Source organism: Hemiscyllium ocellatum, chromosome 18 (assembly GCF_020745735.1).
Source record: "Hemiscyllium ocellatum isolate sHemOce1 chromosome 18, sHemOce1.pat.X.cur, whole genome shotgun sequence".
In the NCBI taxonomy this organism is placed as follows: Eukaryota; Metazoa; Chordata; class Chondrichthyes; order Orectolobiformes; family Hemiscylliidae; genus Hemiscyllium; species Hemiscyllium ocellatum.
Genome location: NC_083418.1, coordinates 14,204,157 through 14,219,557, shown reverse-complemented (window position 1 = coordinate 14,219,557; position 15,401 = coordinate 14,204,157). Strand labels below are relative to the sequence as shown.

General features: G+C 44.3%; 1 protein-coding gene across 5 annotated transcripts in view; it reads right to left on the bottom strand.

Annotated features, from left to right (window-relative positions):
- Positions 1–11,567, bottom strand: part of LOC132824135 (CD59 glycoprotein-like) — a 25,406-nt gene extending 13,839 nt beyond the window's left edge. The window contains exon 1 of one of the 5 annotated variants that reach the window (XM_060838378.1): positions 11,515–11,567. In XM_060838378.1, coding sequence (XP_060694361.1) covers positions 11,515–11,534 — 20 coding nt within the window. In that variant the 5' untranslated portion in view covers positions 11,535–11,567. Of the gene's footprint in view, positions 1–9,837; positions 9,855–10,100; positions 10,156–10,296; positions 10,346–11,386; positions 11,397–11,514 lie in introns of those variants that run through there. The other 4 variants (XM_060838383.1, XM_060838382.1, XM_060838377.1 and 1 more) reach the window with 4 other exon arrangements.
- Between the last annotated feature and the right edge of the window lie 3,834 nt (positions 11,568–15,401).

The window sequence follows — 15,401 nt, the reverse complement described above, 5'->3', positions numbered from 1 at the left end:
ATTCTCTCTCACTCTCTCGCTGTCACATTCTCTCTCTCGCTGTCACATTCTCTCTCTCTGTCACATTCTCTCTCTCTCTCTCTGTCACATCTCTCTCTCACTCTCTCTCTGTCACATTCTCTCTCTCTCACTCTCTCTCTGTCACATCTCTCTCTCTCTGTCACATTCTCTCTCTCTCTCTGTCACATTCTCTCTCTCTCTCTCTGTCACATTCTCTCTCTCTCTGTCACATTCTCTCTCTCTCTCTCTGTCACATTCTCTCTCTCTCTGTCACATTCTCTCTCTCTCTCTCTCTCTCTCTCTGTCACATTCTCTCTCTCTCTCTGTCACATTCTCTCTCTCTCTGTCACATTCTCTCTCTCTGTCACATTCTCTCTCTCTCTCTCTGTCACATTCTCTCTCTCACTCTCTCTCTGTCACATTCTCTCTCTCACTCTCTCTCTGTCACATTCTCTCTCACTCTCTCTGTCACATTCTCTCACTCTCTCGCTGTCACATTCTCTCTCTCGCTGTCACATTCTCTCTCTCTGTCACATTCTCTCTCTCTCTCTCTGTCACATTCTCTCTCTCTCTGTCACATTCTCTCTCTCTCTGTCACATTCTCTCTCTCTCTCTCTCTGTCACATTCTCTCTCGCTGTCACATTCTCTCTCTCGCTGTCACATTCTCTCTCTCTCTCTGTCACATTCTCTCTATCTCTGTCACATTCTCTCTCTCTCTCTCTCTGTCACATTCTCTCTCTCTCTCTCTGTCACATTCTCTCTCTCTCTCTCTGTCACATTCTCTCTCTCTCTCTCTCTCTGTCACATTCTCTCTCTGTGTCACATTCTCTCTCTGTGTCACATTCTCTCTCTGTCACATTCTCTCTCTCTCTGTCACATTCTCTCTCTCTCTGTCACATTCTCTCTCTCTCTCTCTGTCACATTCTCTCTCTCTCTCTCTCTGTCACATTCTCTCTCTCTCTCTGTCACATTCTCTCTCTCTCTCTCACTGTCACATTCTCTCTCTCTCTCTGTCACATTCTCTCTCTCTCTCTCTCTCTCTGTCACATTCTCTCTCTCTGTCACATTCTCTCTCTCTCTGTCACATTGTCTCTCTCTCTCTCTGTCACATTCTCTCTCTCTGTCACATTCTCTCTCTCTCTCTGTCACATTCTCTCTGTCTGTCACATTCTCTCTCTGTCTGTCACATTCTCTCTCTGTCACATTCACTCTCTCTGTCACATTCACTCTCTCTCTGTCACATTCTCTCTCTCTGTCACAATCTCTCTCTCTCTCTCTGTCACAATCTCTCTCTCTGTCACATTCTCTCTCTCTGTCACATTCTCTCTCTCTCTGTCACATTCTCTCTCTCTGTCACATCTCTCTCTCTCTCTCTCTATCACATTCTCTCTCTCTGTCACATTCTCTCTCTCTGTCACATTCTCTCTCTCTCTCTGTCACATTCTCTCTCTCTGTCACATTCTCTCTCTCTGTCACATTCTCTCTCTCTCTGTCACATTCTCTCTCTCTCTGTCACATTCTCTCTCTCTCTCTGTCACATTCTCTCTCTCTCTCTCTCTGTCACATTCTCTCTGTCACATTCTCTCTCTCTGTCACAATCTCTCTCTCTCTCTCTGTCACAATCTCTCTCTCTGTCACATTCTCTCTCTCTGTCACATTCACTCTCTCTCTGTCACATTCTCTCTCTCTCTGTCACATTCTCTCTCTCTCTGTCACATTCTCTCTCTCTCTCTCTGTCACATTCTCTCTCTCTCTCTCTGTCACATTCTCTCTCTCTCTCTCTCTGTCACATTCTCTCTCTCTCTCTGTCACATTCTCTCTCTGTCTGTCACATTCTCTCTCTCTCTCGCTGCCACATTCTCTCTCTCGCTGTCACATTCTCTCTCTCGCTGTCACATTCTCTCTCTCGCTGTCACATTCTCTCTCTCTCTCTCTGTCACATTCACTCTCTCTGTCACATTCTCTCTCTCTCTCTGTCACATTCTCTCTCTCTCTCTCGCTGTCACATTCTCTCTCTCGCTGTCACATTCTCTCTCTCGCTGTCACATTCTCTCTTTCTCTCTCTGTCACATTCTCTCTCTCTCTCTGTCACATTCTCTCTCTCTCTCTGTCACATTCTCTCTGTCACATTCTCTCTCTCTCTGTCACATTCTCTCTCTCTCTCTGTCACATTCACTCTCTCTCTGTCACATTCTCTCTCTCACTCTCTCTCTGTCACATTCTCTCTCTCTCTCTCTATCACATTCTCTCTCTCTGTCACATTCTCTCTCTCTCTGTCACATTCTCTCTCTCTCTGTCACATTCTCTCTCTCTGTCACATTCTCTCTCTCTCTCTCTATCACATTCTCTCTCTCTGTCACATTCTCTCTCTCTGTCACATTCTCTCTCTCTCTCTGTCACATTCTCTCTCTCTCTGTCACATTCTCTCTCTCTGTCACATTCTCTCTCTCTCTGTCACATTCTCTCTCTCTCTGTCACATTCTCTCTCTCTCTCTGTCACATTCTCTCTCTCTCTCTCTCTGTCACATTCTCTCTCTCTCTGTCACATTCTCTCTCTCTCTGTCACATTCTCTCTCTCACTCTCTCTCTGTCACATTCTCTCTCTCTCTCTGTCACATTCTCTCTCTCTCTGTCACATTCTCTCTCTCACTCTCTCTCTGTCACATTCTCTCTCTCTCTCTGTCACATTCTCTCTCTCTCTCTGTCACATTCTCTCTCTCTCTCTGTCACATTCTCTCTCTCTCTCTCTCTCTGTCACATTCTCTCTCTCTCTCTCGCTGTCACATTCTCTTTCTCTCTCGCTGTCACATTCTCTCTCTCGCTGTCACATTCTCTCTCTCTCTCTCTCTCTGTCACATTCTCTCTCTCTGTCACATTCTCTCTCTCTGTCACATTCTCTCTCTCTCTCTGTCACATTCTCTCTCTCTGTCACATTGTCTCTCTCTCTCTCTCTGTCACATTCTCTCTCTCTGTCACATTCTCTCTCTCTGTCACATTCTCTCTCTCTCTCTGTCACATTCTCTCTGTCTGTCACATTCTCTCTCTGTCTGTCACATTCTCTCTGTCACATTCACTCTCTCTGTCACATTCACTCTCTCTCTGTCACATTCTCTCTCTCTCTGTCACATTCTCTCTCTCTCTCTCTGTCACAATCTCTCTCTCTCTCTCTGTCACAATCTCTCTCTCTGTCACATTCTCTCTCTCTGTCACATTCACTCTCTCTCTGTCACATTCACTCTCTCTCTGTCACATTCTCTCTCTCTCTCTCTGTCACATTCTCTCTCTCTCTCTCTGTCACATTCTCTCTCTCTGTCACATTCTCTCTCTCTGTCACATTCTCTCTCTCTGTCACATTCTCTCTCTCTCTCTCTCTCTCTGTCACATTCTCTCTCTCTCTCTCTGTCACATTCTCTCTCTCTCTCGCTGTCACATTCTCTCTCTCGCTGTCACATTCTCTCTCTCTCTCGCTGTCACATTCTCTCTCTCGCTGTCACATTCTCTCTCTCGCTGTCACATTCTCTCTCTCTCTCTCTGTCACATTCACTCTCTCTCTCTCTGTCACATTCACTCTCTCTGTCACATTCTCTCTCTCTCTCTGTCACATTCTCTCTCTCTCTCGCTGTCACATTCTCTCTCTCGCTGTCACATTCTCTCTCTCGCTGTCACATTCTCTCTTTCTCTCTCTGTCACATTCTCTCTCTCTCTGTCACATTCTCTCTCTCTCTCTGTCACATTCTCTCTCTCTCTCTGTCACATTCTCTCTGTCACATTCTCTCTCTCTCTGTCACATTCTCTCTCTCTCTCTGTCACATTCACTCTCTCTCTGTCACATTCTCTCTCTCACTCTCTCTCTGTCACATTCTCTCTCTCTCTCTCTATCACATTCTCTCTCTCTGTCACATTCTCTCTCTCTGTCACATTCTCTCTCTCTCTGTCACATTCTCTCTCTCTGTCACATTCTCTCTCTCTCTCTCTATCACATTCTCTCTCTCTGTCACATTCTCTCTCTCTGTCACATTCTCTCTCTCTCTGTCACATTCTCTCTCTCTCTGTCACATTCTCTCTCTCTCTGTCACATTCTCTCTCTCTCTCTCTCTGTCACATTCTCTCTCTCTCTGTCACATTCTCTCTCTCTCTGTCACATTCTCTCTCTCACTCTCTCTCTGTCACATTCTCTCTCTCTCTCTCTGTCACATTCTCTCTCTCTCTCTCTGTCACATTCTCTCTCTCTGTCACATTCTCTCTCTCACTCTCTCTCTGTCACATTCTCTCTCTCTCTGTCACATTCTCTCTCTCTGTCACATTCTCTCTCTCTCTGTCACATTCTCTCTCTCTCTCTGTCACATTTTCTCACTCTCTCTCTGTCACATTCTCTCTCTCTCTCTCTCTGTCACATTCTCTCTCTCTCTCGCTGTCACATTCTCTCTCTCTCTCGCTGTCACATTCTCTCTCTCGCTGTCACATTCTCTCTCTCTCTGTCACATTCTCTCTCTCTCTCTCTGTCACATTCACTCTTTCTGTCACATTCTCTCTCTCTCTCTCTGTCACATTCTCTCTCTCTCTCTCACATTCTCTCTCTCTCTCGCTGTCACATTCTCTCTCTCTCTCTCTCTCGCTGTCACATTCTCTCTCTCGCTGTCACATTCTCTCTCTCTCTCTCTGTCACATTCTCTCTCTCGCTGTCACATTCTCTCTCTCGCTGTCACATTCTCTCTCTCGCTGTCACATTCTCTCTCTCTCTCTCTGTCACATTCTCTCTCTCTCTGTCACATTCTCTCTCTCTCTCTCTGTCACATTCTCTCTCTCTCTCTCACATTCTCTCTCTCTCTCGCTGTCACATTCTCTCTCTCGCTGTCACATTCTCTCTTTCTCTCTCTGTCACATTCTCTCTCTCTCTCTGTCACATTCTCTCTCTCTCTCTGTCACATTCTCTCTCTCTCTGTCACATTCTCTCTCTCTCTGTCACATTCTCTCTCTCTCTCTGTCACATTCACTCTCTCTCTCTGTCACATTCTCTCTCTCTCTCTCTGTCACATTCACTCTTTCTGTCACATTCTCTCTCTCTCTCTCTGTCACATTCTCTCTCTCTCTCTCACATTCTCTCTCTCTCTCGCTGTCACATTCTCTCTCTCTCTCTCTCTCGCTGTCACATTCTCTCTCTCGCTGTCACATTCTCTCTCTCTCTCTCTGTCACATTCTCTCTCTCGCTGTCACATTCTCTCTCTCGCTGTCACATTCTCTCTCTCGCTGTCACATTCTCTCTCTCTCTCTCTGTCACATTCTCTCTCTCTCTGTCACATTCTCTCTCTCTCTGTCACATTCTCTCTCTCTCTCTCACATTCTCTCTCTCTCTCGCTGTCACATTCTCTCTCTCGCTGTCACATTCTCTCTTTCTCTCTCTGTCACATTCTCTCTCTCTCTCTGTCACATTCTCTCTCTCTCTCTGTCACATTCTCTCTCTCTCTGTCACATTCTCTCTCTCTCTCTCTGTCACATTCACTCTCTCTCTCTGTCACATTCACTCTCTCTCTGTCACAATCTCTCTCTCTCTCTCTGTCACAATCTCTCTCTCTCTCTCTGTCACAATCTCTCTCTCTGTCACATTCTCTCTCTCTGTCACATTCACTCTCTCTCTGTCACATTCACACTCTCTCTGTCACATTCTCTCTCTCGCTGTCACATTCTCTCTTTCTCTCGCTGTCACATTCTCTCTCTCTCTCTGTCACATTCTCTCTCTCTCTCTCTGTCACATTCACTCTCTCTCTGTCACAATCTCTCTCTCTCTCTCTGTCACAATCTCTCTCTCTCTCTCTGTCACAATCTCTCTCTCTGTCACATTCTCTCTCTCTGTCACATTCACTCTCTCTCTGTCACATTCACACTCTCTCTGTCACATTCACTCTCTCTGTCACATTCACTCTCTCTCTGTCACATTCTCTCTCTCTCTCTCTGTCACATTCTCTCTCTCTCTCTGTCACATTCTCTCTCTCTCTCTCTCTGTCACATTCTCTCTCTCTCTCTCTCTGTGTCACATTCTCTCTCTCTCTGTCACATTCTCTCTCTCTCTGTCACATTCTCTCTCTCTCTCGCTGTCACATTCTCTCTCTCGCTGTCACATTCTCTCTCTCGCTGTCACATTCTCTCTCTCTCTCTCTGTCACATTCTCTCTCTCTCTCTCTGTCACATTGACTCTCTCTGTCACATTCTCTCTCTCTCTCTGTCACATTCTCTCTCTCTCTCTGTCACATTCTCTCTCTCTCTCTGTCACATTCTCTCTCTCTCTCGCTGTCACATTCTCTCTCTCGCTGTCACATTCTCTCTTTCTCTCTCTGTCACATTCTCTCTCTCTCTCTGTCACATTCTCTCTCTCTCTCTGTCACATTCTCTCTCTCTCTCTCTCTGTCACATTCTCTCTCTCTCTGTCACATTCACTCTCTCTCTGTCACATTCTCTCTCTCACTCTCTCTCTGTCACATTCTCTCTCTCTCTCTCTATCACATTCTCTCTCTCTGTCACATTCTCTCTCTCTCTGTCACATTCTCTCTCTCTCTGTCACATTCTCTCTCTCTCTCTCTGTCACATTCTCTCTCTCTCTGTCACATTCTCTCTCTCTCTGTCACATTCTCTCTCTCTGTCACATTCTCTCTCTCTCTCTGTCACATTCTCTCTCTCTCTCTGTCACATTCTCTCTCTCTCTGTCACATTCTCTCTCTCACTCTCTCTCTGTCACATTCTCTCTCTCACTCTCTCTCTGTCACATTCTCTCTCTCTGTCACATTCTCTCTCTCTGTCACATTCTCTCTCTCACTCTCTCTCTGTCACATTCTCTCTCTCTCTGTCACATTCTCTCTCTCTCTCTGTCACATTCTCTCTCTCACTCTCTCTCTGTCACATTCTCTCTCTCTCTCTCTCTCTGTCACATTCTCTCTCTCTCTCTGTCACATTCTCTCTCTCGCTGTCACATTCTCTCTCTCTCTCTCTGTCACATTCTCTCTCTCTCTGTCACATTCTCTCTCTCTGTCACATTCTCTCTCTCTCTCTCTGTCACATTCTCTCTCTCGCTGTCACATTCTCTCTCTCTCTCGCTGTCACATTCTCTCTCTCGCTGTCACATTCTCTCTCTCTCTCTCTGTCACATTCTCTCTCTCGCTGTCACATTCTCTCTCTCGCTGTCACATTCTCTCTCTCTCTCTCTGTCACATTCTCTCTCTCTCTGTCACATTCACTCTCTCTGTCACATTCACTCTCTCTCTCTCTCTCACATTCTCTCTCTCTCTCACATTCTCTCTCTCTCTCTCACATTCTCTCTCTCTCTCGCTGTCACATTCTCTCTCTCGCTGTCACATTCTCTCGCTGTCACATTCTCTCTTTCTCTCTCTGTCACATTCTCTCTCTCTCTCTGTCACATTCTCTCTCTCGCTGTCACATTCTCTCGCTGTCACATTCTCTCTTTCTCTCTCTGTCACATTCTCTCTCTCTCTCTGTCACATTCTCTCTCTCTCTCTGTCACATTCACTCTCTCTCTGTCACATTCTCTCTCTCACTCTCTCTCTGTCACATTCTCTCTCTCTCTCTCTATCACATTCTCTCTCTCTCTGTCACATTCTCTCTCTCTCTGTCACATTCTCTCTCTCTCTCTCTCTCTCTATCACATTCTCTCTCTCTGTCACATTCTCTCTCTCTCTGTCACATTCTCTCTCTCTCTGTCACATTCTCTCTCTCTCTGTCACATTCACTCTCTCTCTGTCACATTCTCTCTCTCTCTGTCACATTCTCTCTCTCTCTCTCTGTCACATTCTCTCTCTCTCTCTCTGTCACATTCTCTCTCTCTGTCACATTCTCTCTCTCTCTCTCTGTCACATTCTCTCTCTCTCTCTCTGTCACATTCTCTCTCTCACTCTCTCTCTGTCACATTCTCTCTCTCACTCTCTCTCTGTCACATTCTCTCTCTCTCTGTCACGTTCTCTCTCTCTGTCACATTCTCTCTCTCTCTGTCACATTCTCTCTCTCTCTCTGTCACATTCTCTCTCTCACTCTCTCTCTGTCACATTCTCTCTCTCACTCTCTCTCTGTCACATTCTCTCTCTCTCTGTCACATTCTCTCTCTCTCTCTGTCACATTCTCTCTCTCTCTCACATTCTCTCTCTCGCTGTCACATTCTCTCTCTCTCTCTGTCACATTCTCTCTCTCACTCTCTCGCTGTCACATTCTCTCTCTCACTCTCTCGCTGTCACATTCTCTCTCTCTCTCTCACATTCTCTCTCTCTCTCTCACATTCTCTCTCTCTCGCTGTCACATTCTCTCTCTCGCTGTCACATTCTCTCTTTCTCTCTCTGTCACATTCTCTCTTTCTCTCTCTGTCACATTCTCTCTCTCTCTCTGTCACATTCTCTCTCTCTCTGTCACATTCTCTCTCTCTCTGTCACATTCTCTCTCTCTCTCTCTATCACATTCTCTCTCTCTGTCACATTCTCTCTCTCTCTGTCACATTCTCTCTCTCTGTCACATTCTCTCTCTCTCTCTCTATCACATTCTCTCTCTCTGTCACATTCTCTCTCTCTCTGTCACATTCTCTCTCTCTCTGTCACATTCACTCTCTCTGTCACATTCACTCTCTCTCTGTCACATTCTCTCTCTCTCTCTGTCACATTCTCTCTCTCTCTCTCTCTGTCACATTCTCTCTCTCTCTCTGTCACATTCTCTCTCTCACTCTCTCTCTGTCACATTCTCTCTCTCTCTCTCTGTCACATTCTCTCTCTCTCTCTCTGTCACATTCTCTCTCTCTGTCACATTCTCTCTCTCTCTCTCTGTCACATTCTCTCTCTCTCTCTCTCTCTGTCACATTCTCTCTCTCACTCTCTCTCTGTCACATTCTCTCTCTCTCTGTCACGTTCTCTCTCTCTGTCACATTCTCTCTCTCTCTCTGTCACATTCTCTCTCTCACTCTCTCTCTGTCACATTCTCTCACTCTCTCTCTGTCACATTCTCTCTCTCACTCTCTCTCTGTCACATTCTCTCTCTCTCTCTCTGTCACATTCTCTCTCTCTCTGTCACATTCTCTCTCTGTCACATTCTCTCTCTCTCTGTCACATTCTCTCTCTCTCTCTCTCTCTGTCACATTCTCTCTCTCTCTGTCACATTCTCTCTCTCTCTCTCTCTCTGTCACATTCTCTCTCTCTCTGTCACATTCTCTCTCTCTCTCTCTCTCTGTCACATTCTCTCTCTCTCTGTCACATTCTCTCTCTCTCTCTCTCTCTCTGTCACATTCTCTCTCTGTCACATTCTCTCTCTCTCTCTGTCACATTCTCTCTCTCTCTGTCACATTCTCTCTCTCTGTCACATTCTCTCTCTCTCTCTCTCTGTCACATTCTCTCTCTCTGTCACATTCTCTCTCTCTGTCACATTCTCTCTGTCTGTCACATTCTCTCTCTCTCTGTCACATTCTCTCTCTCTGTCACATTCTCTCTCTCTCTCTGTCACATTCTCTCTCTCTCTCTGTCACATTCTCTCTCTCTCTCTCTGTCACATTCTCTCTCTCTGTCACATTCTCTCTCTCTCTCTCTGTCACATTCTCTCTCTCTGTCACATTCTCTCTCTCTGTCACATTCTCTCTCTCTCTCTCTGTCACATTCTCTCTCTCTGTCACATTCTCTCTCTCTCTCTCTCTGTCACATTCTCTCTCTCTGTCACATTCTCTCTCTCTCTCTCTGTCACATTCTCTCTCTCTGTCACATTCTCTCTCTCTCTCTCTGTCACATTCTCTCTCTCTGTCACATTCTCTCTCTCTCTCTGTCACATTCTCTCTCTCTCTCTCTCTGTCACATTCGGTGTCTCACCCGTGTGTCGGCCTCGCGCATGCGCAGTCTCAGTAAACGTCACCCTATTAGTATCTACCGTATATTAGAATATCTCCGCCAGGTAAATATATCCCGCACTCGGCCGTACATCACAATATAGACGGCGTTAAAAACAGCACAACCATCACTTCCACTGCCATGAATTCACATTTCACGGAAAATAAACCACAGTTTAACCAAACAGTACAGTACATATCCCGGGGAAAATAAGCCACACTCTACCATACGGTACAAATACGTACCCCAGAGGAAATAAACCACACATTACCGCACAGTGCAATATACACTGCGGTTCATTAAACCGCAACCTTCTGTTCACTGCAACACACCTCCTCGGGATAACAAACAGCTGTTTACTGTACATTACGATAGACATCTCGTTCATAGTAAACTGTCCTCTCCCACACACGCCACTCAGACAATAAACCACACACTCACCATTCAGAACTGTTCACACCATGGGCAATGTACACAGTGTAATAACACTCATCCCTTCCCGCCAGCACTGTGCCCTCAGTGGTTAGCACTTCAGTCTCACAGCGTCACCCCCCACCCCCGGCTTCGGTCCCCGCCTCAGACACACTCTCTGTGTGGGTTTCCAGCGGGCGATCCGCTTTCCTCCCACAATCCGAAAATGCTAAATTGCTCATAGTGTTAGGTGCAATATAGGGTAGGGTCGTGGGTTACTCTTCTGAGGGTCGGTGTGGACTTGGTGCCCCTAAGGACCTGTTTCCATGCTGTCGGGAATCTAATCTCATCTTACCTTTTACAACGGAAACTGAAATGACAATAAACTGCAAAATATCATACAATTTAAAGGGAAAATAAAGCACACTCATCTGTACTGTACAAAACGGATGGTGTGGAATAGACTGCACTCTGACAGAAATTACAGTATCCCCCAGTGGGAAAATAAGCCTTCTACCGGACAGCACAATATACACGAGAGAGTGGTGCTGGAAAAGCACAGCAGGTCAGGCAGCATCCGAGGAGCTGGAGAATCGACATTCCAGGCAAAACCCTTTAACAGGGACCTGCTGTACTTTTCCAGCACCACTGTGCTCTTGACGACTCGAATTTGTAGCTGTGATCTGCAGTCCTCACTTTCGCCGAGTACAATGTCCACTGCTGGGAAAATAAACGACATTCTAATCTGCAATAAACTACACATCGCTGTGAAAATGAACCACTTTCTACCATACACTATAATACACATTGCATGGAAACTAAATCCATAACCTTACAGACATTGCAAATCAGACCCCAAATCACAAAAAAACAAAACGGCTCCCCTCCGTACAGTACAGCCCACACAGCCGGGAACAGAATATGTAACTGTCCATACAGGACAATACATGCATCAGGGGAAACCCACTGCACTGGACAAGGCATAATGTGGGCAATACAACCTGCGCTCTACTATACAGTACGACACACACCAGAGGAAAGGAACCTGCACTCTGTACATGACAAATCACACATCTGCAAGGAAAATACACTGCACCCTTCTGTACAGGAATACACAGACCGTCGGGATTCTATGCTGCACCCCACCAGACAGCGGAATACAATTCCGACAAACTAGAACAGAACACCCACCATTCAGTAAACTCTGTCAAACTATAAAATACACACCGCACTGATTACAATCCTCACCTCGTCGTAACATCAAACATACATCGCACACAACAGCGATTATAAGCCTTACATTATCATAATAAAAAACACAGATTGATGATAAACCTCACACTGTCATAATATAAAACACACACTGCGGTGATTATAATCCTCACCCTGGTGTAATATAAAACACACACAGCGGTGATTATAATCCTCACCCTGATGTAATATAAAACACACACTGCGGTGATTATAATCCTCACCCTGGTGTAATATAATATACACACTGCGGTGATAATAATCCTCAACCTGTTGTAATGTAAAACACACACTGCGGTGATTATAATCCTCACCCTGGTGTAATATAACACACACACTGCGGTGATTATAATCCTCACCCTGTTGTAATGTAAAACACACACTGCGGTGATTATAATCCTCACCCTGGTGTAATGTAAAACACACACTGCGGTGATTATAATCCTCACCCTGGTGTAATGTAAAACACACACTGCGGTGATTATAATCCTCACCCTGGTGTAATGTAAAACACACACTGCGGTGATTATAATCCTCACCCTGGTGTAATATTAAACACACACTGCGGTGATTATAATCCTCACCCTGGTGTAATGTAAAACACACACTGCGGTAATTATAATCCTCACCCTGGTGTAATATAAAACACACACTGCGGTGATTATAATCCTCACCCTGGTGTAATATAAAACACACAATGCGGTGATTATAATCCTCACCCTGGTGAGATGCAAAAAAACACACACTGCGGTGATTATAATCCTCACCCCTGGTGTAATATAAAACACACACTGCGGTGAGTATAATCCTCACCCTGGTGTAATATAAAACACACACTGAGGTGATTATAATCCTCACCCTGGTGAAATATAAAACACACACTGCGGTGATTATAATCCTCACCCTGGTGTAATATAAAACACACAATGCGTTGATTATAACCTGCACCCTGGTGTAATATAAAACACACACTGCGGTGATTATAATCCTCACCCCGGTGTAATATAAAACACACACTGCGGTGATTATAATCCTCACCCTGGTGTAATATAAAACACACACTGCGGTGATTATAATCCTCACCCTGGTGTAATGTAAAACACACACAGTGCGGTGATTATAATCCTCACCCTGGTGTAATATAAAAAACACACTGCGGTGATTATAATCCTCACCCTGGTGTAGTATAAAACACACGCTGCGGTGATTATAATCCTCACCCGGTGTAATATAAAACACACACTGCGGTGATTATAATCCTCACCCCGGTGTAATATAAAACACACACTGCGGTGATTATAATCCTCACCCTGGTGTAATATAAAACACACACTGTGGTGATTATAATCCTCACCCTGGTGTAGTATAAAACACACGCTGCGGTGATTATAATCCTCACTCCGGTGTAATATAAAACACACACTGCGGTGATTATAATCCTCACCCCGGTGTAATATAAAACACACACTGCGGTGATTATAATCCTCACCCTGGTGTAATATAAAACACACGCTGCGGTGATTATAATCCTCACCCCGGTGTAATATAAAACACACACTGCGGTGATTATAATCCTCACCCTGGTGTAATGTAAAACACACGCTGCGGTGATTATAATCCTCACCCTGGTGTAATATAAAACACACACTGCGGTGATTATAATCCTCACCCCGGTGTAATGTAAAACACACACTGCGGTGAGTATAATCCTCTCCCCGGTGTAATATAAAACACACACTGCGGTGATTATAATCCTCACCCTGGTGTAATATAATATACACACTGCGGTGATTATAACCCACACCCTGGTGTAATGTAAAACACACGCTGCGGTGATTATAATCCTCACCCTGGTGTAATATAATATACACACTGCGGTGATTATAACCCGCACCCTGGTGTAATGTAAAACACACACTGCCATGATTATAATCCTCACCCTGGTGTAACGTAAAACACACACTGCGGGTGATTATAATCCTCACCCTGTTGTAATATCAAACACATGCAGATTATAATCACCACAGTATCTGTTTTATACCATGACAGGGTGCAGATTATAATCATCGTAGTCTGTGTTTTATACTATGACAGGGTGCAGGTTATGATCACTGCAGTGTGTGTTTTATACTATGACAGGATGTAGATTATAATCACAGCAGTGTGTGTTATATATTATGAGAGGGTGCAGATTATAACCACCACACTGTGTGTTTTATACTATGACTGGGTGCAGATTATAATAACCGCAGTGCCTGTTTTATACAATGAAAGGGTGCAGATTAAAATCAGAGCAGTGTGCGTTTTATACTATGAGAGGATGTAGACTATAATCACAGCAGTGTATGTTTTATATTGTGACAGGGTGCAGATTTTATTCACTGCAGTGTATATTTTATATTACGACAGGGTGCTGATTATAATCACTGCAGTGTGTGTTTTATAGAATGGCAGGGTGCAACTTGTCTTTGTATAAAACACATACTGGTGTGATGATACTCTGAACCCTGTCATAGTATAAAATACACACTGCAGTGACTATAATCTGCAGCCTGTCGTAATATAAAACACACACTGGAATGATTATAATCTGCACCCTCTTATAGTATAAAGCACACACTGCTGTGATTTTAATCTGCACCCTTTCATTGTATAAAACATATACTGCTGTGATTATAATCTGCACCCAGCCATAGTATAAAACACACACTGAGGTGATTTTAATCTGCACCCTGCCACACAATATAACACACAGTGCAGTGATTATAATCTGCACCCTGTCATAGTATAAAACACACACTGCAGTGATTATAGTCTGCACCCTGTCATAGTATAAAACACACACTGCGGAGATTATAATCTGCACCCTGTCATGGTATAAAACACACACTGCCGTGATTATAATCTCCACCCTGTCATGGTATAAACCACACAATGCGGTGATTATAATCTGCACCCTGTCATAATATAAACCACACAATGCGGTGATTATAATCTGCACCCTGTCATAATATAAAACACACACTGCTGAGATTATAATCTGCACCCTTTGATTGTATAAAACAGACACTGCGGTGATTATAATCTGCACCCTCTCATAGTATAAAACACACACTGCAGTGATTATAATCTGCACCCTTTCATTGTATAAAACACACACTGCTGTGATTATAATCTGCACCCTTTGATTGTATAAAACACACACTGCTGTGATTATAATCTGCACCCAGCCATAGTATAACACACACTGAGGTGATTTTAATCTGCCCCCTGCCACACGATATAACACACACTGCAGTGTTTATAATCTGCACCCTGTCATAGTATAAAACACACACTGCGGTGACTATAATCTGCACCCTTTCATTGTATAAAACATATGCTGCTGTGATTATAATCTGCACCCTGCCATAGTATAAAACACACACTGCAGTGTTTATAATCTGCACCCTGTCATAATATAAAACACACACTGCAGTGATTATAGTCTGCACCCTGTCATAGTATAAAACACACACTGCCATGATTATAATCTCCACCCTGTCATGGTATAAACCACACAATGCTGTGATTATAATCTGCACCCTGTCATAATATAAAACACACACTGCGGTGTTTATAATCTGCATACTGGCATTTGATAAAACAAACACTGGGGAGATTATAATCTGCACTCAGTCATAGTATAAAACATACACTGCGGTGATTACAATCTGCACCCTGTCATGGTATAAAATACACATTACGGTGATCATATCCTGCACCATGTCATGGTATAAAACACACACTGCGGTGATTATAATCCTCACCCTGGGGTAGTATAAAACACACACAGCGGTGATTATACTCCTCACCCTGGTGTAATATAAAACACACACTGCGGT